Source organism: Candoia aspera, chromosome 5 (genome assembly GCF_035149785.1).
Source record: "Candoia aspera isolate rCanAsp1 chromosome 5, rCanAsp1.hap2, whole genome shotgun sequence".
Lineage (NCBI taxonomy): Eukaryota > Metazoa > Chordata > Lepidosauria > Squamata > Boidae > Candoia > Candoia aspera.
This window is the reverse complement of record NC_086157.1, coordinates 36,849,493-36,873,155: the sequence shown is the minus strand read 5'-3', so window position 1 is coordinate 36,873,155 and position 23,663 is coordinate 36,849,493. Positions and strand designations below refer to the sequence as shown.

At 37.5% G+C, this 23,663-nt stretch overlaps 1 protein-coding gene across 1 annotated transcript in view; it reads right to left on the bottom strand.

Moving 5' to 3' along the window:
* Positions 1–23,663, bottom strand: part of CRACDL (CRACD like) — a 56,629-nt gene that overhangs the window by 5,466 nt on the left and 27,500 nt on the right. Inside the window, exons 5-11 of the mRNA XM_063304978.1 lie at positions 23,293–23,461; positions 21,255–21,390; positions 20,366–20,527; positions 19,276–19,344; positions 16,282–16,509; positions 12,173–13,739; positions 2,195–2,379 (exon numbers count right to left, since the gene is read on the bottom strand). Coding sequence (XP_063161048.1) covers positions 2,195–2,379; positions 12,173–13,739; positions 16,282–16,509; positions 19,276–19,344; positions 20,366–20,527; positions 21,255–21,390; positions 23,293–23,461 — 2,516 coding nt within the window. The remainder of the gene's footprint in view (positions 1–2,194; positions 2,380–12,172; positions 13,740–16,281; positions 16,510–19,275; positions 19,345–20,365; positions 20,528–21,254; positions 21,391–23,292; positions 23,462–23,663) is intronic.

Below are 23,663 nucleotides of genomic sequence, written 5' to 3'. Positions count from 1 at the left end.
TGGAGCTGATAAGACCCCAAAAAAGAGAGAGGTCAGAACTTTAAAAAACAAAAAGCAATGTATGAATTGATATGTGGAGGTTATAGGAGCAAAGATGGTGTGCAAAGATAAAACATATGCATAGATATAGAGAACTGTGGTATAAACTCGTTTTAGCTATGTTTCCTTTCCTTTTTCTGGCTTTAATATCTTTGGTTTGCTATTTCTTGTTACTTTTTTGCACATCCAAATGAGAATAGTTTGATGAGGATATACAAGGAGACACTACATGGGTACAACAAAGGACACAGTTTCTGTTAGAAAGTCCTAGTATCAGTAGAAAAAGGGTTTGGGAGCCTTTGTAGGAATGTGGAAATTAGAGGCCCTGGGTCAGGCCATAGGAAGAGCACCCCATAGTTTTATCAGATGTTACATTCCAGCTGTAAAGATAGCACAATTTACATTGCTTTCTTTATCATTCCCACGTAGCAGTTATGGGAATATATGACCCATAGCCTTGCTTTTTCAGGGCTCCTCTGCATCCTTGTGGCCCAGTGATCACAGTAGTTGTGCATGCCAATAAAACATCCTTTGTTTCAACTATCCCCAGCTGCTTTGATTCCTTATTTGAAGTGGGTATTTTCCCCACAACCATATTCATATGCATGTACAATTGAGCAATTTTATACTGACAATTATCAGTATAAACAACTGATTCTAAAATGTTCACATTGCACTGTCTTGATTATAACAGCAACATTCAGAAGTGACACACTGGAGATTATAACTTAGACTATGTACAGCATCTGTTAGAATAAGAAGAACAAATTTCTCTGTAATGCTCAACTTTCCCCACTTCTAACATCCCCACAAGCACTCTTTATTCATTTGTACATAATTATAATTATAGAAATGGAAGTAGAAGAGAGCATGCAAAGTCAGCTTAAATTTATTATTTCAAGAAAAGTCCCATAAGTCTTTTCTTAACTGTAAAACAGCCTTTCTCAACTTTTTGACCCTGGAGGAACCCTTGAAATGTTTTTCAGGCCTCGGGGAACCCCTGCACATTCAGGCTCAATATAGGCCACAAGTTACAAAATTATTATATTTGTTTTGTGTGTAGGCCTGTATATTTGCATTAACAGTGTTCTTAAACTGAAAATAGAGAATGAAACTTACTTCTTTAATGTAAAGTTGCCCAAATTGTAAATTTTTAAAATAAATTGCGATCTCCCAGGGAACCCCTAGTGACCTCTCATGGAACCCTAGGGTTCCACGGATCCCTGGTTGAGGAACCCTGGTCTAAAAGGATACTTTATTTATCTGGAAGGACTCGAAAATTGGTGGGCTAATTTGAATGTTTACTTTGTTTCTTTAAGTAGGTGTTCAGCAGATACATGTTTATAGAACGAAAGAAATAAAATATACAACCACTTAAAGATCAATTTAAGATTCACAAAGCTGCACTGATATAGAGGAAGGGGAAACATATCTAAAAGTGACTCAGGTGAAAAACAGACTGACATCTATTCCTAATTACATTAAGGCAGCTGTCTTTGGAAAATTCAACGTTTGGAACAGATTGGAATAGGAATTCAGTTGAGACAGAATGTGGCAGGCCAGAAAGAGCAGTGTTCTCACTTAGCCTCAGAAGAGCTTTGTAAGATGTCATAAATGTTTGCCAGTATGTACCTGGGACACACTGCATACTTCTTTGTGTGAATGCTAGGAGAGGAAAGGAATGGTTTGGCAAGTAATCCTAATTTGCAATTTGAGGACTGGCAAAGATGGTTTATCTAATATGGGGGTGGGGATATCTATATTGAAAGTCTTGATCTTTGCAAGAACTGGTAGTCTGTAATGTTACTGATCCTTAAAATGCTTTAAACTATGTTGTGAACCAGTGAGGCTTAATAACTGAACAGTTTGGCTTATAAGGGGGATTCAAATTCCCCTGACCGAACTGTAATGGATATAAGTTGACACATCATTTCCACTCTCTGATTTTCCCAGAATGTAATTAATAAAGAACCACAGCTTCATGACAGAGATGGTAGACACCTGTTGTTACTGGCTGAATTCTCAGAAACAGGACAGGTTTAGCTGACTTGATTAAAGGACATATCAAGGCTTAGAGAACTGCTCAGCAAAACTAAAACAAAGAAGTGCCACTGAAATGACACATGCACAAATCAATCAGTGATAAATTACATACCTCCATTGTTTCCTTCTCTTTTATTTGTTTTTCTACATCTGCCTTATCCTGTCCCACTGGCTTCTCTTCTTTGCTAAGCTCTTGTTCTACAACCCTTTGCTTTTGCTTTGCTATGCTAATCCAAGCTGGCATTTCAGTTGTTCTTGCAGAGTCTGTAGCAATCACAGGAGAAGACACACTTGTCTCTGTTGAGAGAGAATTTAGGAAGATTATTGTAGAGGGTTCTTCTGCCATTTTAGAAGGATCCCCCCAGAGGCATACAGTAAGAAAAAGAGCAAACCTTGTCTTGTAAACCTTAGAAATGGCTAGCAGATATTTCTAAGGAGAAACTTCCACATACAGCAGAGAAGTTGCTTTATAAACAGAGATGCCAGGCTGAGAAATCCAGAGCTGATGTAGATGTATCAATCCCCCCACCGCCAAGATTAGATTGCCCCCACCCTGTTGGCCTTTCACATGGCCCTAAAGACATGATTCACTATACCTGGGGATCTGAAGGCATAGTTGAGCCCATGCATTGGTCTTGCTGATTTGTTATTGGTGGATTTCTCTGTTTTTTCCCTGGTTGCAAATTACATGTACAGTATGTTGCTATTTCTCTGTTTCTTTGTTTTTATATTATGTTAATTATTGTTAGCTATAGAGTCATGAACTTGAGATGGGCGGCCATATACATTGAGATGATGATGGTGATGATGATGTCAACCAGACACTGCAGATATAGTGAAAATAGTTGCTGTCCTTCGCAGAGCTGCAGTTATTCAGAGCCAGAAGGTGTGAAAGAAGCAAGAACACTTGAGAAGTTGACAGTGCTTGCCCCTTCCAGAAAATATGTCATAACATACAGTTTTCTTATGATCTGGACTTCCTTTCAGGTTGGTTATTGAGACTTTGATAACTTCTTAACACAGATTATAGCAAAGGAGGTAATTCCCACTGATATTAGAAACCAGAGTTAAAGCAACTAGATGGGACTTGTGATAATTTCCATAAATAGGGTTGGTATTACCTCGAAGAGGCAGAGCTCAGAAAATCTTTCTCTGTGATCTATGGGGCAAAGGCTGTTCTCTTATCCCACTACCCCACACTGCAATTACATAGTCTGGATACCTTGTAACATGCTGTTTGTTTTTGGGTCAGTCACAGGCTGAATGGCTGAAAGAGGAGAATGGCAATTTTGTATACAGCACTTGTATATTATCTAATTTAAGGTGATCTGTCTGCAATGAACTATCCAGGCAACGAGTTTGCCATAGACATGTATTCAGCCCCAAATAAAAACAAATATATTTGCCTCAAGCAGTAAGGTCAGAGAAATTTATTTTCTACTTTTTTGTTATGCATCCAACACTGGATTTCCGATACTTTCAGTACTTTAACTCACTACCTTAGAACTAGATTTTCAATATACAAAAGCATATTAAGCTTTTATTGATTTATTTATTAGATTTAGGAATGGCCTGACCCCAAAACATCTCTGGGCAGCTAAATGTGTGAGAATGAATCAACTGGGTACATTCTATCAAACATGCATCTGTTAGGAATCATTTCGGAATCCATTTTCTCCCTTCCGTTCTTCTTAAATATCAAGAGGGGAAAAAGCCTTTCATTGCCCTTGTAATAGGAACAGAGTAGAAATGAGAAGGGTATGATTTATGTACAAAATGCTGTTTTCTTGCCCTTGGAGCCTCTACCAATACAAACCACTAAGCTCTTCAACACAAACAGCCATTATTATGCAAACTGAGCAAGATCCACAACCTTGTGGTTGAATTGTCTGGTAGAATGAAAGTTCTGTGTTTGCCTAGCAAGGAATTTGTGCACCTGCTTTGATAGGAAAGGCATACAGGCTTACCATAAAACCACAAATCAATCAAGTACTGTATATCTACTGATGACAGGATTGAGAAAAACATCCAATGAACTGTTTTCCGTACAAACTTTCCACTCCAGCTTGGGATGAAAAAAATGGTACTTCTTCATACCCTATTAACGTCTTGCATTTGGGCAAGAAGCTACCAGTAATACTGTAATATGTCTATAGCTTTTAATTAATCCCCAGAAGTTTCACTATTCCATAGAAGCAGCTGCGTTCTTCCAGTATTGTTTACAATAATGACCAAGTGGTTTCATTTCTGAATGCCAATCAATCATCTATTATAACTTAAATCACTATTGTGCTCTCAGTATTAGGTGTACATCCCAATGTTACTCTTTATTTAAAATGCATTTAACTGTCAGGTAACATGCACAAATTACAAATAAATGTAGTCTCTGCTTGTAGACCTACAATAATAATGGGAAAAAAAATATTAAGGAAAAAGGTATGTTAAAAAAATAAGGAAGACCATAAAGGAAAGTCAGAATGAACAAATGTGTTTGGATTTAAAAAATAAAATAAAATATAGCAAGACAATTAGAGTTCAAGCCAGCACATCAGTTTTCTCATACAGCACTGCAAAGTTAGAGTGCAAGTAAAAAGATGAAAGGCAAACGACAAAGAAATAGAAGTTAATCTTAGCTGAGGAGATTAAGGAAGCAGAGAGCAAGTTCATGGAAACATTTGAGAGTAAATGCAAGAAATTTAAAGTGAAGATAGAAAGATCAAAATGAACAACATGAAGTAAGAAAATAAAGGAGTTACAAGTTACAACATTCTGTATATCCAGTAGTCTCCATGGAGATCATTATATGTAGGTGAGGATTCTTTTCTAACAGCTTTAATGAAGCAGGGTTTTTAAAAAAGAAGCCAACTTACAATACATCCTAATAATAATAATAATAATAATAATAATAATGCAATTATTAGTGATGCACAGCACTTTTGAATTTGCTCTGTAAATTGTACTTCGGAAAGCTGCTGAGGATAGCTCCTGGGAACGGCACAACTGCTTTAACATATTGCAGGCAGGTGTTATATTTTGCCTCCCATACTCTGAAGCAGTTTGGATGCTGAAATGCTGCACAATTTATGGAGATGTTGATCTATAACTGGAAGGAGGAGGAAGAGAATCCATTTCTGTGTCTATTATCATGAATGTGTGACTCGTGACCTGATCTGCTGTTTATGATGCTATTCGCACATCAGTTTAGACTAAATGGCCTTAGAAATGAACTTCATAAATTAAAGGAAAATAGTAAAGAAAGGAGTCCCAATTTTAATGCCAGAGAACTCAACTGGAAGAGCTGTACTTATCATTCCTGCTGTTCAAGGGCATCTGACTGACTACCACTGAAGGGAATAGAAGATTAGATGGACCTCTGGCCCAGCTGAGCACAGTGACATAGGAAGTCAGCTTCTCTGCATCTAAACAGCACATCTCATTCTCCTACATTGTATTGTATGCATAACATCATTGAGGCTAAGATTACACACGGTGGTAAGCACATTTACATTTCTACCTAAGGAATAGGATTTGATTTTTAAAAGCCCAACAACATGGATGAGTTGATCTCTCTCCAATTTGCTTTTTAAATCAGCTTCAGCGTCACCACTTATATTTTGAACCTAAGCTTGTTTATAACCTTCAAATTCTGAGAGGAAATGGCCGCAGATATCACAGCTGGCAATGACTGCCCTCAGGATAAGCTTGTTATCTGCTTCTTTGGGTTTCTTAGTGTAATGCTAGGTCACTTGACTGATTCTTGTTTTTCGATGATCTGGCAGTCTAACAAGCTCAACACCATTGACCTTAAAGGCATCTGGTCAAAGATGAAATATACTGCCATAAGGATACTTTCTCGGATATGTATTAAATAAAATAACTTTCTTATTGCATGATGTTGTATTTATTTCTTTCTCTGTTATATATATACTTCTATCTAACGTTGGTATTCTTTCTGTTTTGTTTTTAATGAGGAAAGTGCTTTGGGAGTCTTGCTGTAATGTTAAAAGGCTGTGTAACAACTCTTTAAATAAATTAACTGTCCACATTAACGATGCCTGAAAATGGCTACTTTAGGTGAAAGTCATCAGTTAGGTAGGATCCAGATCCATCATTCAAATTACAAGAAAAACGCTTTAGATTAAATATTAGGAAGAATTTCCTGGCTATGCAAGTATTTTGACATGTTCCATAGGTAAGGTTCAAATTACTATTTCTGTCTATTAAACAATGAAATAAATGTTATATTTGGATGCAGTGGTCTCTCCTAACACAACCAAACAAATACATTTACATATATCATATCAATTACTTTCTGGAACCTGCTTATTTTAAAGCTTCCAGATTAACTATTACAGCCACACTTTTAAAGTAGAAATTATCTAAACTATCTTCTGAATCTCATACTAATGGGTCATAAGGAAAGTTATACAGTAAATAAAAATGATTGCATTGAAATATACATAAATACATAGTTCATATGATTACATTACTCAATTTGGGGGTAAGGAATATTACAGAAAGCACTGAAAAGGAGTGAGAAGTATCAAGCTAAATCAGATCAAATCAAATCTAGTATCTCTCTCCAAAGCTTTCAATCTTTGCAAGCCATCTTTACTTCTACATACACTGCGTCATATGTTTCCTTTTGTTCTTTAAATTTCTATTTCTTTTTGAGGATCTCATCAATTCCATCCAATAATTTCTTCCCTTATGTTTTCTCTCTATAACCAAATGTACTGTGTATCTTTCATACCAAAACTTACTTTTGTATTGAATCCACACTCATTTAGCACCCATTCATTCTTGACCTGATTTCTCCTTGTTTTACCACACACACTTCTTAAGTAACGCATTCTCACTGCATTCCTCCTATTGTATTCAATTCTTTCTTCCACGTAACAAAGTAGACCACACTTACACACAGCCATTTTTGCTTCTTTTGACAAACATTCATTTCTCATAACAGATCACATATTACTCACTATCTTTCTACTAGCACTTGCACATCTTATTTTCCCATCACAATAAGCATTCTAATACATGTACCATAAATACTTTAAATAGCCACAGTGATATACTTCCTGGTCACTGTAAAACCATTTGCTTTATTTCCCTCATTTACTGATCTTAACACATTCAGTGACCAACATACAACTCCACATTCAGGCAAACACTCCACACACTGCTCAGTGACCTGCCAAAGAACCAAAAAAATCTGGTCTGCAACCTGCTGCCTGGCCTAAAGCTGCACTGACTTCCCAAATTTTATTCATTGTAATCTCTCATACTCTTTGGATCAGAATCCTTCCAAACATCCTTAGCAAACTAATACTTTTATAGGTTGTGCATTTGCTCTGGCTCTCTTTCCCTCTGAAGTCTATCATGCAATCATGTAATATTAATTCCTCACTGACAGGGAACCAGATGAACTGTGGAATGAAATCAAAGGAGTTGTTAAAGGCAAATATGAAAAGAGATTGCCAAAGACCAAGAAACAGAAGAAAGCAAACTTGATTTGGAACAAACCGTGGAAATTGCCAAGAAGAGACAAGAAACCAAAACCAAGAAAGAGAAAGGTCTCAGAAAGGATCTTAACAAAGAATTGCAAATATCTGTTAGAAAAGACAAGAAGCATATTACAACAACATTTGTAAAGGCATCAAAGATAGAAACAGATATAGAAACACAAGGAAAGTCCTCCAAAAGATCTTTGGACTCCAAAGGGGGTTCTAACCTTCAATTGATATGCTAAATGGACAGACAGTAACTGACTCAAAGAACATCAAAGGAAGATGAAAGTAGCATATTGAAATACTGTACAGTAGAGATGTCAACTTCCAAAACACCTTATACAATATTCCCTATTTACAAGCACTTCTAGTACTTGAAGATTAAGTTAGATCAGTACTCCAGTCATTACCAAGCTGGAAGGCTTCAGGAAGTGGGAGAGGCAACTCTGTCGCTAAGCAACATGGTCGTTAAGCAAGACATCTCATGACTGTGATGGGCTTACAACCTCACTTCCACTGCAGTCATTAAGCAAATTACCTGCGGTTGTTAAGGGAGACATCATGTGACCGTGACTTGTGATTTTACTGCCAACTTCTCCATTGACTCCATTTATCAGAAGCCAGCCATGAAGCACACAAATGGTGATCACCTAACCATGGGACACTACAATGGTCCTAAACACCCACCAGTTGCAAAGTGCCCGAATCTCGATTGCATGACCACAGGGATGCTGCAATAGTCATAACTGCAAGGACCAGTCATAAAGTTACTCTTTCAGCACTGTTGTAACTTCAAACGGTTGCTAAACAGGGCAGTCATTAAGCCAGTGTAATGCTTAGGATCATCCAGTGCAGATTAGAGCCCAACATGGAAAGGGAGATGCCAGATGTTCAACAAGATTTTAGGAAAAGTCAAGGACATTATTGCTGATGCATGCTGAATAACTAAGAAAGCCAGAGAATACAAAAAAAAAAAGTCAATATGTGCTACACTGATTATAGAAAGGCCTTCAGTTGTATCAACCTTGTTAAGCTGTGGGATGTTCTTAGAAAAATGGGAATCCCAGAACATCTCAATGACCTTCTGTAAAACATACACTGGCTAGGAAGTCACAATTTGGATGGAACATAGAGAAACAGATTGACTCCAGGTAAGCAAAGGAGTGAGACAAGGCTGTTGTCATGTTCACTGATTCAATGTAGTTTATACATGGTAACGTTTCACATGCCATGGTGCTGACGCGCGTTTCTCTTTGGGAGGGAGCTGCTGTGAGACCTTGTACCAAGCTCTGTATGTGAAATCAGTACAATGGAATGTGTTTGGGTTATGTTATCTATTCAAGGCCTTTTCCCGCAGACCATCAGAAGCCATTAGGAGCACCTGGGATTGTAAACTTGGGAAGATTCTATGGGGGGAGGGATTTCATTTGCACCGAGGCTTTTTCAGTTTGAATTTAGCGTGCTTTCATCATTCTCAGCTTTCTCTGTGATCCTGCATACTATTCTTTAATATATCAGATATCTTTGAATTCCTGCTCATGAGTCTGATAGTGTTTTAGAATAGGCAGCCATTACAGCTGTATACTCTCTTCCTTATTTATTCAACTATATGCTGAATAAGGAGGCATGGTGGCTCAGTGGTTAAGATGCCAGGCTTGTTGACCAGAAGGTTGCAAGTTCAGTGGTTCAAGACCTGAGCGCCGCGAGACAGAGTGAGCTCCCGCACTCGCCCCAGCTCTTGCCAACGTAGCAATTCAAAAGCATGCAAAGGCGAGTAGATAAATAGGTACAGCTTTGGCAGAAAGGTAACAGCGTTCTGTGACTGTCATGCTGGCCACATGACCGCGGAAGTGTCTTTGGACAACGCTGGCTCTTCAGCCATGAAACGGAGATGAGCACCGCCCCCTAGTGTTGGACATGACTTTTATGCTGAATATATATTGAGGGAGGCTAGATTGGAAGAAGATGAGCATTGTTTTAAAATTGGAGGAAGAAATATCAATAACCTGCACTATGCTGATGACACTGCTCTAATATCTGAAAATGCAAATGTTCTGCAAGCTCTAGTTATGAAGATCAAGGACCATATGGAACAATGGAAAATATAAAGATGACCAAACTAATGAAAATAGCTACAGCTTTGCCTTTTAGAATTGACAATAATAAAGGAACCAACAATCCAAAATACACCACAGACTAGCACTTCATTGGATAAAAATGAAAGTCTTGGAAAAGATATTCAAATGCCATGATCTGATTATACCCACAAAGATCAGAATTGTGCAGACAACAGTTTTTCCTGTGACACTTTATGGAAGCAAAAGTTGGACTATGAAGGAGTGAGGCAGAAAGAGCACTGACACTTTTGAACTTTGGTACTGGTAAGTCTCCTGCAAATACCACAGATAGCCAAGGAAAAAAACAAAAGTATCACAAAACAAATCAGTTCAGGGTTCTCTCCTGAGGCACAAATGACGGGTCAAATTACTATACTATATTTTGAACACATTATGTGAAGAACTAGCTCTGAAGTAGTCTATAATCCGGGGAAGGTGGAACGAGAAGACGACAACCAGCAGCAAGATGGATGGACTCAATTACAGCAGTGATGGGTATACCATTGGAAGGCCTGAAGGTTAAAGGTTACGGACAGGTCATCTTGGAGAACATCCAGCTATGTGGTCACCAAGAGTTGTGAACAACTGGATGGCACATAATCTTGCTCTCTCTCATTTTATGTCTAGGTAGAGATCATTCCTTTTAAAGCTTTATTGGATCACAGGTTGAAGCTTGGATTTTATGAGAACTTTTATTTATTGACCCAGGAACTGTGTAGCCAGAGATTAAGAGTTCAATAGTCAGGCAGTCAGGAGATGATCAGCAGGTATCGTTAAAGGAACTCATACTGCTAATCTGATTCCTAAAAAAGAGTTTAAATGCTCCTTTGGGCTAAAGGAAACCATGAGCCTTAACTTAATCAGTGTGCTTGGCTAAATACCTTGAAGTTGACAAATATATTCCAAAAACAAGAAGCTTGACTAATTAGTCTTATCAATGCCCCCAGACATGGCTTATTCCAATCAATCAACCAAATGTCATGTACCCTTTGAATAATCCTTTTTTTTTTACTTCTCACGCTGACATCTTTCCAAAATGCCATTTTATTATTCAGCCAATGAAATGCACAACGACCTTTGCTTTTCCCCCTACTTACACTCATCATCCTGCCACTGCAGTTAAACCTGATGGCCAAGCCTCAATTTCAAAACCCTTTTCTTCCTTTTATTTCACATAGCTAATTTTGTGCTTCTTTTAACACATGTTTTACTCCTTATTTTTTATCCTAAACTTCCCCAGCTACAACAATTAAAATGCATTGTGATGTTGTTGCTTCTTGCTTTCTCACAAAGAAATCATGTACCTATTATTATAACATCCTTTACTGGAAAAGAATATTGTCATTGTGGCAACTGGATATTTCACCAAGACACACACATCCATTGCAAAATGATATTTTACAGGAAGTGGCCTTGAGTAACACTCATGAACATAGCTGGTAACAACCAATATATTTTTGCTTGATATCTAGTTATATATATTTGCTTCCAGGTGGCTCCAGTTCTCTCTATATTTAATTCCAATTATTTGAAAACATGAATGCTGGTTTACTTCCCTTCTAACTAGCTACAGCTGTACGTCATGGTTTATTCTAAACAGATCATGTGTGGAACTGTCCAGGATGCTAATCACATCCACAGAATAGGAAAGATCAAATAGGAATAACTGGGTATGGTATATCATCTTGGTTATGAGATGGTGGTATGTGTAGCTATGTGTGCATTCTCAGTGTATATCCAGTTTTGTCCCTTCATAATCTTCACACCCCACCCACCTGCTTTCCAGGTTTCAGTTAAATCCCAATGGAAGACATCATAAAATGATGCCTCTTAGGGATTTTTCAAATTAGGAAGCATGGACAGTTAAAATGTGTGCAGAGTGATGAGGAGATATATTGAACTGAAAAATAGCCACACTTCCAACAATTACATTCATTTAAAATCAGTATCTTCAGAGAAGATTCTGCAGAACCTCAAGGATGAGGTAAAACAAGAAGAACAGAAATCATCTTCTCAGGGGAACAACTTGCAGGATATTGGAAGGCAGATTTCAACATAGCTTTAGAAAAAACTTGAAAATATGATCTAAGTGTCCAGAATTTCCTCATGTTTTCAGAATGGATTTTCACCTAAGGGGAGGTAATGGAGACTTTTGTATCATTAATATCATTTATCTCAGAATCTAGTGAGACTCTGGATTCATCCATTGCACTAAACCATGGTTTGCTGAATAAGTGATATATATCATGCCATTCATAAATTGTGGTTTACTGCAATATGTGAATACACTCTCCTTAAGTCAGTGTTCTTCTCTAATTATTAAATATTAATGCAATATAAAAACACAATTGACACAATTGATTTTTATAAATTTATCTCCCTTCACCCTTCTTTGCCTTTGTAGATAGATAGATAGATAGATATGAATATGAATATGAATATGAAAATATATCAAAGTCTTACCAGGCACTTCAGAGGGATTCTGTTTCTTTTCCACATTTCTGCCTTCAGTTTTAAATTCTGGATATTTGGTTGTCTTTTCCTGCTTTTCTGCGCTTGTGTTAATGCCAGTAATACTGATGTGCTGCAGAACAGGTTTTCTAGGCAGTGGAGGTTTTGTGCTGCCCTGTTCAGAGGACTTTAATTTAGCTTTGAAGCTTTCATTGAACAAATCAGTGACATTTTCATCAATTGTGTTTCTGATTTCTCCTTTTTCAACCTTCAGAAAAGATAAAGTCACCTCCTCTTTTTCTAAATTAAGTTCAGCATTATCTCCTTTAGATTCCTTTGATTCCTGTGTAATGTCTCTGTGTTTCAGTGATAAAGATGTGGACCTAAGTTTGACTTGAAAGGGATTTTGGCCTTCACCACTTGAATGACCTGGACTTGACAGCTGCAGAAGATTACCAAAAGAGTTGCTCAATACTGGTTTTGAACCCAAAGACTGTGAGGCAATAGTAATTGAGTCTAATGCTCTACCAGGAATTTCAGATTCTGACTCTGATGAGGATTTCTGTTTATTAATGTACCTTTTTTTCTCTTGTGAAGAGTTCACCTCCACATCCTTCTTCACTTTTTCACCATTTATGGAGAAATTTACCTGCATGGCAGGTGGCTTCTCACACTCTGAAATGTCCTTCATGTTCAGGCTGTTAGATCTAGCTCTCCACCGGGCTGATGACACTGAAAACTTTCTCAAGCCACAAAGGTCATTGGCTTCCTTCTCTGCTTTCCCTCCCAATACACCATCAGATACAGCTGGGAGGAGGTATTCATAATTAGATTCTGGTTTCTCTTGAGCTGCTTTCATTTTGTCTTGAGCCAAAGAATGTCTCTCTTCCAGTGAAGAGGCTCTGCACGAAGCCTGGGAAATACTGCTATTCTCTGAGTGGAGTAAATCTGGAAGCTGGGAAGGATTTTGAGATAAAAAAATGATGGAATTGGGCAATAAAGAAGATCCCTTTGGAGCTTCCTTATTAGAAATACTTTCCAAAAGTTCCTTAGTATCTTTCAGTAATTTTTTTCCTGATTCATCTGATTCAGCAATCACAAAATTTTTGGCAGAGATATTCTTAGCAGTTCTCATGTCATTTTTTGATGGAGTATCAGAAATCTGTTTATTTTCTTGGTTTAAAATACTTAGGGGCACATCATTTAAATTCTTAGGGGGCATCTCACAGTGCTTTTTTTCATGCTGTGGAGTAGCAATATTTTCTTTATGGTCAGAAGCTGAAGATTGCCTTATAGTGTGTATTAATCCCTGGACAGATTGGCAGCCCTTGGAAGAGTTCTCACTGGAACATGAGTCCATCACAGAAGTGGAGTGTGACGTGTGAGGCTTTTCTTCTGTCTGACTCAAATTAAGCTGAAGCTCGGAGGAGACCATATTGGATGGAGCTGTGCTGTCAGTCAGTTCCTGGGGGCTGGAAGTCACACCTTTGTAGGACTTTTCAACCAGCACTTCTTTCCCAACACTTTCGTCTTCCTCAAGGGTACAGATCATGTCATTCTGAGACTCAGATAGTTTCCCCTGCAAGAAGCAAAAAGAGTTTGCATCTTTTCTCTACATCATAGCAGTACTTTTAAAAAAGACTGGTTACTGCTAAGATGGAAGAATCATTGACAATCAAACCTTTTGGCAGCTTAAATACAAAGAGTTTATTATAATCGTGTGGATTTTATTCACTTCAACAGTAAGAAGTATTTTCAAGAGGTAGAATTGTGAGTAGTGATGGAATTCAGAAGGCACATATAAAAGAGTGGCCACCATTTCCCTATGATTTCAATTACATTTCCCTCTGAACCAATTCACATTGCTGTTTCTCTGTTCAAATGAACCATGAGTCTGCGTGCTAGTAAAATTAAATTCAGTCATCATTAAGGTCCTACAAATTTTGTTGTCCTGGTTGCAAAGTGTAAGATAGTCATCATCATTATACAATAAATGGAAGAGGAATACTGTTAGTCTCTTATTCTCTCTCTTATTTTTCTTTCTCTCTTTAACAACTAAATACTAAGACTGTGTAAATCCTTCAAAAGAGGAGTTTTGGAAGTACATGGTATCTTTGAAGCACTTCTGTTTGAACCTTTAAAACAGCCACATCTTTCAATAAAAGGGAATATAGCTCAGGGTTGAACTGTGGAGTCCTTAGTGTTCTCTGTGGTTGTTTGCTTGCAGATGTTTCATTACCCGACTAGGTAACATCATCAGTGCTAGTGAATGCCACATCCTTGTCCAAGCTTATGTAGCTGCTTTGTATGATTTGCGTGGCCCGACTAAATAAAAATACCAAACAAATGGAATCTCTTTTTTAAGTAGGAACTGAATTTCTCATGGTTTCTTTGTTCTTTATAATAATTAGTGATTTGATTTTAAAAAAACTGCATAATTTCAACCTACGGCTAACTTCATTTTTCACATGATATTCTTTATGGGGAGTGTGCAGTATTTTGAATTCAAAGGCAAGAAAGGGCCTTGCAAGTATATGGTGATGCAAACATAATACCTGCCTGCAGCTCCTTGAAACAGCCATGCCTTTTCTCTGATCATATGGCTGTCCTCTGCAGCTGCTACATGATCCTAGGAAAACATGTATGGTTTAAGGAGCTGTAGTGAGGAGCTAAATTAGCATGCTGCAACACATCTTTTTGCCTTTACATAAATTGGAATTCAGTGTTACTTCTCAACATTTCCTTATATTTTTTGTATTTACCTACTGTATACATTTTCATTCTCTGTGTAAATAACTAAGATAGTCTTGCACTGTTATGACGAAAAGTGCATATTTCAATTAATTACAAATCTTAAGGCTACAATTTTGCCGACACTTAATGAGGGAGGGAAAATCCAAATAAATGCACTAGGACATGCTTTTCAATAGATATTTCTAGAATCACATTATAAAAGAAAGCTTTTTTTTCCTCACAGGAACTCTTAGGTTGGACTCTGTCATGGTGTTTGAACATTAATTCTTGAAAAGTAAGGAATCATTGGTGAGAGTAGTAATAGTATGGACTCCTATTGGACTTCTTGCTAAAGGACGGAACTGCACATCAATAGTTCCTATCTAGAGCTACAATTAGAGAAGTAAAAAATAGTTACATTAAAATATAAACAATATTAAGGTGGCAATAGAAAATTAGACTGAGTAGAAAGGGTAGAGAATCTTGACTGTAATTCAGTGGTAAGCACCTGATTTCCATGAAGGAGGTCCAACTTCAGTCCTTGGCATCTACAGGTAAGCTTAGAAAATATCCAGCCTTAAATCCTGAGGAGCCACTACCATTATGACTAACCATAATCTGGCTTGTTTGTTTCTGGCTCAGCATGTTGTCTGCACCCACCTGCAGCGGTTTATTTAAGCTACAGCTTAGCATGGGGTGTGAGCCAAGCTTGTGACAATATTAGGCTGAGATGGACAGGAGATCTGAGTCAGTATAAAGCAACTTCTTAGGGTCCTAAGAGTTCAAACAACCTTAGAGGATCTATTCAAGTGTTCATTTCACTCACTTAACAATCACAAGACAGAAAAAGCTCACATCACTAGTAATATTTCAGGATGTACCCATTCAATAGGACTGTGCAAAGCATTAGAAAGGGATGTTTCACAAAATACATTAGCACAAACAGAGGATCCCTCCTTGAAATGTCAAAGTATCCACATCCTTTAAAATATTAATGTGGCTTCTTCAAAGGCTACCCTTCCCAGCTTTTGGCACATGCATGCTTAGACCATGCTTTCACTGGAACCACCAGCACATCAAAATAGGTGTGTTTCGCCACACATGTGCACAGATAGCCGAGGACAGCCCTTGAGGTAGTTGCAGAAGCCTTCTGAAGGATGTGATTGTTTTCATGTTTTGAGGAAGGGAATGTCATTGACATTAACATGCTTACCAAAGTGCCCCTTTTAAATACTTGGCACAGCCTTGTTGCTCACTGAGGAGGCTTTCCTTATATTGCTACATCTGTACAGAAAAAGAAGTCTCCATCTACAAATACTTTCTCTTTCAAATGCTTCTCTCTCTCTCTCTCTCTCTCTCTCTCTCTCTTTCAACGCAAAGTCAATTACCAAAGGTAGTCTTCTTATTCTACTAGATCTCTGGTTCCGTGGTTTTACTGAAAGCTTGTGCTTAGCAGCAGAATTGTCCAAGCAAGAGGATAATTCCGGAAGAGTATCAAAATCAGCAGGAGGCAAACGGCTGCTATCAAATGTATGTTGAGTTATAATTTTAGCTCTTGACTGATGGGAGAGCAGCTGACTTTCTGTAGAACAGGATCTTGAAGGACTTTTTGTGACCTACACAAAGGGGGGGGGAGTAGCATCAAAACAAATCAATAAGAATTTTAAAAGAAGACAAAACCAGGAAGTTCCTAAGTGATGCTAAATACTTATTTCATCATTGTTAGAATTAACACTGCCTGTCAGATTTTCCATTGTTTGTTTATATCTGTTTACATTTTTTCTGTAGGCAGGGGTTAATCTTCCTATTTTATTTATTTATTTAAAAGATTGATATGACCGCCCATCTTGTAAAACACAACTATGGGTGGCTCACAACAATAATAAAACTAAAAACAGGAAAAACAAGAAAAACAGGCCCCCAATGCATCATCTCTTGGGGAATAGCATGTACTGTGCTGCTTGTTGACCTAGAACTGTTACATTTCCAGTTTTGCTACAGCAAAGCATCAAATAGTCATACTGTACATTAAAAGTAAAAGTTATAATATCGCACTAGAAAGTAGGGTGCAAAAATTTAGGTCATAATAGATTTTTAATCCTGAATGTCACAGTACTTTTTTACATAGAATAATTGAGGGGAAGCCTGTGATCCCCCAGATGATGCAAACGGCAATCCCCATGTTCAGTGAGGTTGGTTGCAGCTTCCAGGAATTGTAGTTAGCAGCTTGTTGAAGGTCACAGGTTTGCCCTCTTTATGTTACAACATCTTTCTAAGCTTATGTGTGGAAATCAGGAGGCACACATATGTAATAAGCAACTTTCTAATTTCTATTAATGTGGACTTAAAGATTTATTTCAGGAAATATTCCAAAATATACACAGAGAATATACAAAATATACAAACTCTAGCTGTCGTTTTAGGAAGAAAGGGACTCTTATATGAATTAATGCCACCAAAAAATGCCATGTCTAACGTGATGTGGAAGATAGGCCTATGAAGGCTGTTCCACAATGTAGATGATTGCACTTGTGGAGTTTCCATAGCTATGTTGCTTGTGATACTGCTTCTTTTCTCCCTTCTTTTGGGAAACTGAAAAACAGTTTGTTTAGTAGCCTATCATCAAAACAGATCTGAAGTTTAGCAAAAAAAACAATGGTCTGTTCTCTAGTCTGGTCTAGTGGTTAAGGCAATGGGCTAGAAACCAGGAGACTCTGAGTTCTAGTCCTGCCTTAGGCATGAAAGCTGGCTGGGTGACCTTGGGCCAGTCTCTCTCAGCCCAACTCACCTCACAGGGATGTTGTTGTTGTGGGGAAAAGAGGAGGAGGAAGGAGTATTAGGTATGTTCACCACCTTGAGTTATTTATAAAAATAATAAAGGCAGGATAAAAATGAAATTAAATAAATAAATATGTCGGAACAATGGATAGTAGAAACAATTGTTTAAAAAAGGGTGTTTATTTATTTATTTATCAAATTTCTCTGCCACCCATCTTGTACACGACAACTCCGGGGGGCTTACAGACCATAAAATAACGATCAATAAAAACAATACAGTATAAAATCGATATAAATATGCATGAATACAAACATAAAAGCACAGAACTATAGAGTATAAAATTCAAGATGGTAATGGGCCTTAATAGAATCTTATCCTTGGCACGGTCGTGGTGCCAGCCACCCCCATGAATGGCTATCCCCCCTCCCGTCCCAAGCAAGGTGGTACAACCATGTCTTCACCCCCTTCTGGAAGGCCGGGAGAGTGGGAGCCTGTCTTACCTCCAGGGGCAAGATGTTCCAAAGGGCGGATGCCAGGGCACAGAAGGCCCTCCTCTCATGGACAGGGTCTGTAGCATGCCTTCGCTGCCTGTAATCACTGTCACAGTATTCTTTATCAAGGTCTTGTAGTGGTATGTGGGAATGACCTTGGGAGACAGGGCTAAGAGATGCTGCCTAGGGAATGGTCAGATAAGAGACAACATAGCCTGCAGCTGGATAGTGGGTGGAGCAAGAGGCTTAGAAGAGACCCTCCCTAATTTCTCAGGGGTAAAGGAGACAGCTGGAGAATTGTACTTTCAGACTTGCAAGATTCTGTTTATGTAGCCTGACAATAAAGTAAAATGAGCTCATTTGGTCATGTTTCCTGTTTGGTCTAACTGGTAAGGCTGACAGTATTCACTTAGGAAAGAAAAGTGGTAAGTACTTCCTTTGTGTATTACTTCCTTTCTTCTCTATCTGTGGGGGGAAAGTGCTCCACATTGTCTCTTCCATCTCCCACATGCCTATAATGTCTCTAGCTCTTCTCCAGCTGAGCGAATAAATAGGGTCCTCCAAGAGGCTGCTAAAGCTGTTCTTAAATCTGCTGGTTCCATGTGCTGCTGATTGAAGAGAGGCAGCCATTCTATCAAAGAGAGCTTTGAGAAAGAGAGTGAGAGGCATACCCATGCTCTCCAAGAGAATAGCCGACCGCCTTCATCAGCAAAGCAGCTGCAGTTTCGATTGTTAAGGGGCAATTGTGGCTGATCAATTAAAGAGTAAAGGGCTAATCAAAGGACCTTGGAGATAATGGTTAATCTTTGGTCCTGTCCAAAATTAACTTTTCAAGCCAAGCCAAGGGAAGTTGTTTAAAAACTTCACCCTTTCCTTTTGGGTGACTGCCAGCCAAGCAAATAATACATGCCCATGTTTGTTTCCAGTTCATTTCTTCCTTAATAGTGTTTGAAAGAAAAATAGATGACAATATGGGTAATGCAACTAACAATATCCTTCATTAATACCTGTTAACAAAAGTGTTGCCACCTCTCCCTGCAACCTTTATGAGAATTCAGGCATCCCATGAGATATGACAGCATTGTCATTAAGTATAGTTACAATTAAATTACCTGTTCTTCTTCTTCACTGCCTGTTCCAGCTAAACTCAAAGAGCTATGATGCTTGTGAGAATCAGAAAACTGTGGGGTGGAATGAGGAAAAGTTTCAGTAATAGATGACAATATGAAATGAAATATAAATAAAAGCCACTGTACCTACTATACCAGTGTTTTTCAAACTTGGCAACTTTAAGATGTGTGGACTTCAACTCCCAGAAATCCCCAGCCAGCGTGCTGTACTATACAAACACCGTACTATACAAACATCACACAGGCAACAAGAATGTTTCTATAGAGCTCTAAGAATTAGGAGAAATCTGTAAATATGAAGATGGAGGTTGTTTTTAGAAAAAAATCGACCATATTTTCTAGTACTTACGTAGCTTTTTTTTTTAAAATCAGACTAAGGGGCTTTCACCACTGCTGAACTGAAGTGTTCTGTACCCAGCCTTGAGTCAATCCCTTTCCTGTTTATTGTTTCTGCTCCCAGCCACTGCAGTTACCTGATTTTTCTCAAAGGTAATGGGGAGCAAAGCCTAACAGATGTTATATACCTTAAAGCTGTCCTTTGATGTGTCAGAAGAAGGAAAAAAACACTGCTTTAACATTGGTACAGCTCAGATAGCTTAACACCTGCCTCATTCATGTACTGGAAATGAGATGAAGTCAACATTATGAGGAAGCCACAGAAAAAAAGATGTTGCCAAGGCGTATTTGTGCCATGGTTAGGTGAAAGTGGGGAAAGGTCTCCCTGTCAGCATTTTCTTTCTATTTCATTTTTAAACTCCTTTGAAGCTTTTCTTCCAGAACTGTATCACAGTCCAGAAGGAGGCCAAATAGATTTTTGAGAAATCTGCTACAATAAACAAATGAAACTATTCCCTCAATTATTTGAGGTCATTCTAGGATATTCCATTTCTTAGTTATTCTTAGGTTTATCCATTTTCAAAATAACTCTTAGCAAAACAGGATTTTATTGATAATATTCAAGTATTTGGGTATCTTTATTATAAACTTCTGTCATTTACTACAAAGTGCAATTATGGTTTCAGATGATAAGCACAATTCGTAATTCTAAAATGCTTTTCCCAATTTATCCTACCTTTGGTGTATTGGGATTTAAAATTTCTTGTAGCAGATAGGTTTCTGGTGGACTTCTGGGTAACCCATCATCTTCTGAACTCATTCCAGCATCCTCTTGTCTTTTTGAAGGAGTTCCAAATGGAGAGGAGAGCCCTAGCTTCCAGTTTTGCTGGAGTTTCACCTACAATGCCAAATGTTGAGTTTTGATATATTTCTTATATTACTAAAAGAAAAGATTGGCAGTATTTGCTTGCATAGAAAAAAAATGATGTAATCACCAGCTGTTCCCAAAATCACAAGTTTTCTTTTTGTGCCCAGCAGGATGATCCATGTAGATTATGCCGTTTTATTCAACTTCTTGCCCTTTACCTTATTTGACTATATACACGGAGAACATGATTCTATTCAATGCTTACTTACTGTTGTGACCCATTTTTACTGATTTCTGTTGTCAAGGTTGTCAATAATAAACAAAACAATGTTGATCCGAGGCATGGATCAAGGGAGTTTAGTAGCAGATACATAAACAAGCAATTATATTCTGCTCACATTCTACATTTCTTCATACTAATTACAAGCTAAAGAAGGGCAGGACTATTTGCTCCGAAACTATGCACGGAACAAGCACATCCTTACCGCACCAGCCAAAATGGTACATTTTGACTTTCACTGTAGATCAAGTGATATACTGTAATCTTCCAGTTCACCTTGATATTCAAGTTCCTTTAGATGTCTAAATGTTCCATGACATTAATTTAGAGAAACCCTATTGCAAATGTTTCTATTTATTCAGCTGTTGATTAATGCCTCATATATATTAAGATCACATGGGAAAAAAGAAATCTGTAATCATACCAGAAATGAAATCATCTGGAAATAATGGAAACAAATTATTTCAGTAGTATTACCTGCAAAGCCCTAATTCGATCAGAAATATTTTCCTGAGAAAATACTCGGGCTGGTCTAGGTGGTTCTTGTGGAATCTCAGAAATGAAAATGCTGTCATGTGACAAAGCTCTGTTTCCCATAATAGTTCTGTGCATCCTAGGAGAACATGGAAAGCTAATAAAAATACATATTTAAACCTGATTTCTTTCTTTTCAAGTAATGAAGTTTATTCGCAATGAAAATTTGAGTAGGAATGTCATGGGGGAAGGAATGCCTGAAGAAAGATGCCCAACTATAAGGGTATCTGATGTTGTATTTGGGTCATCATAATTTTAGGTATAGACATCACTTTTGAATCTCCACTAGAGATCCAGATGTTCTAGGTAGAACAAAGTATGATCCCATACTCTAGTTAGAAGGATCTAACCAACAAATTAGCTGATGGATAATTTTGGATTCAATCAGAAGAGATGCCCAACATGTTTGCAGAATTGGAAAGCAGACTAAGGGACCCATCTCCAATCAGGGTCTGCAATTCTTCAGGCAGCTTTAGTCCAGCCAGTTCTAATGGCTGGACTAAATACCTAGTGGGGCTGACTAAATGACAGATATTTGTCAGCCTCACTAGGTAGACCAGACCAGGAATCAACTCCACAGGAATGCTAAAAGTACTTTTATTGAAATTGGCTATAATAACAGAATCTTGCAAGTCTGATTGTGCTGTATCTCCTCCAGTGAATGAGGGAGGTGCCTGTCTAAACTGCTCCCGAATATTTTCTTGTTCTGGACTTAAAAAGTGCTTCAGCCCCTTTTGCCTAGATAGCGGTTCCTGCATATCTCCATCAAGGTCATTTTCCTTATTCTCTACACCAACCAAGACTCTTTAATGGTGAGAACTAAAAGAGCATTCCTCTTTATTAAACTTTAGTAAAAGTTTATCACCACCAGCTATTCTATACTAACTGCAAACTTATGATTCTCTCCCACAGTTAAGCCAATTCTTGAGCAGTCTCTGTTTTGTGACTACTTAGATAATGTTGTTGTTCTTTAAAAAAAACAGGTTTTTATAAATAATCATTATGCAATAAATGTGTCAAATGTTTTTCTGTGGGTTACTACATCTGTTGCAGGAGATAATTTTGTCCTAACAAAGGGAATATTATTTTCCTACAAAGATAATACATCAGCACTCAGAATAGCCCAAAGCCCCATTTTGTAATAAAAAATTAGGGGGAAAGTAGTAGAATGCTCCTTGTATCAATTGCAATGTTGCCTAAGGCAAGTATCATGAACATTTATGTCTGCCAATGGTATGTGTTAATTTATATTATCCTTCCAAATACTAAGACTTAAAATTAAACAGTTCTTCATTAAATAAAGATGCTATAGTAATGGATGCAAGAAAGACATACTGATAAATAGGAACAATGAGGTTCTCCTAACATCTGCTACAAATATATTCAGTAAAAGTGGCAAAATTAGATTAACCTTTCTCACTCCAGTGCCTTCCATATTTTTTGAACTATAACTTCCATAACTCTTATTTATACCACTTGAAGATAAATTTCCAGAATTATTATATAAGCCTTTCTGTTCATTGATTTTGAAGTCATTTCAATAGTAGTACTAACTAGAAACAAAACCATTATGACTTTGTACTATAGCACCCTCTAATGGCAATATCGAGCAAAGCATTCTTTATTAGCATCATAAGAGAACATTCTGGGACATTTATTTATTTTATTTACTTAATAAAATTTACTTTTCCCAGGATAGCTTACAACAAATGAAAATCACCAAATAGTTTTAAAATATTCTAAGATAGTAATTAAAATGCTATATACTACACATATACACAACAGGGCTATGCTGCACTTCAGATCCAAAACTGAAAAGGTGCTTTGGAGTAGGGCAACAGATTTCAACTTAGATATTCAACAAAGGAAACATCTGTACACATGATTAAGATTCTCTTGGGGGATAACCCTTAAGAAATAACCTTGCTTTTCAGATAACAACTTGCTTTGCAAAGAAGGAAAAGGCAAGCATGTAACTTACTTGAGATCATCTTCAGAATCATAATCTATATGCCTAGACTGTGTGGCTGTGATATCAATTGCAGACTGACATGCATTGATATTACCACTTCCCGAAGATGCTAATGTTTCTTTCCTTTTTCTTTTCCCAAAGAACTTTTTAATAGATTTAAACTTTGACTTCTTCTTTCCTAGGTGAGTAGATATTAATGAAAAATAATTACTTTTAGCCAAAGTTTTCAGAGAAACAATGACAGGACAAAATGATATGGGGATCACTTTCCAACATTTTCCTCATTTCTTAATCCTAAAAGTGACTGCAGCTTTCATGCAAAGAGAAAGAGATGTGAAAATAGGAACCAGAAATTAATGAAACTAAAAGAAAATTAACCT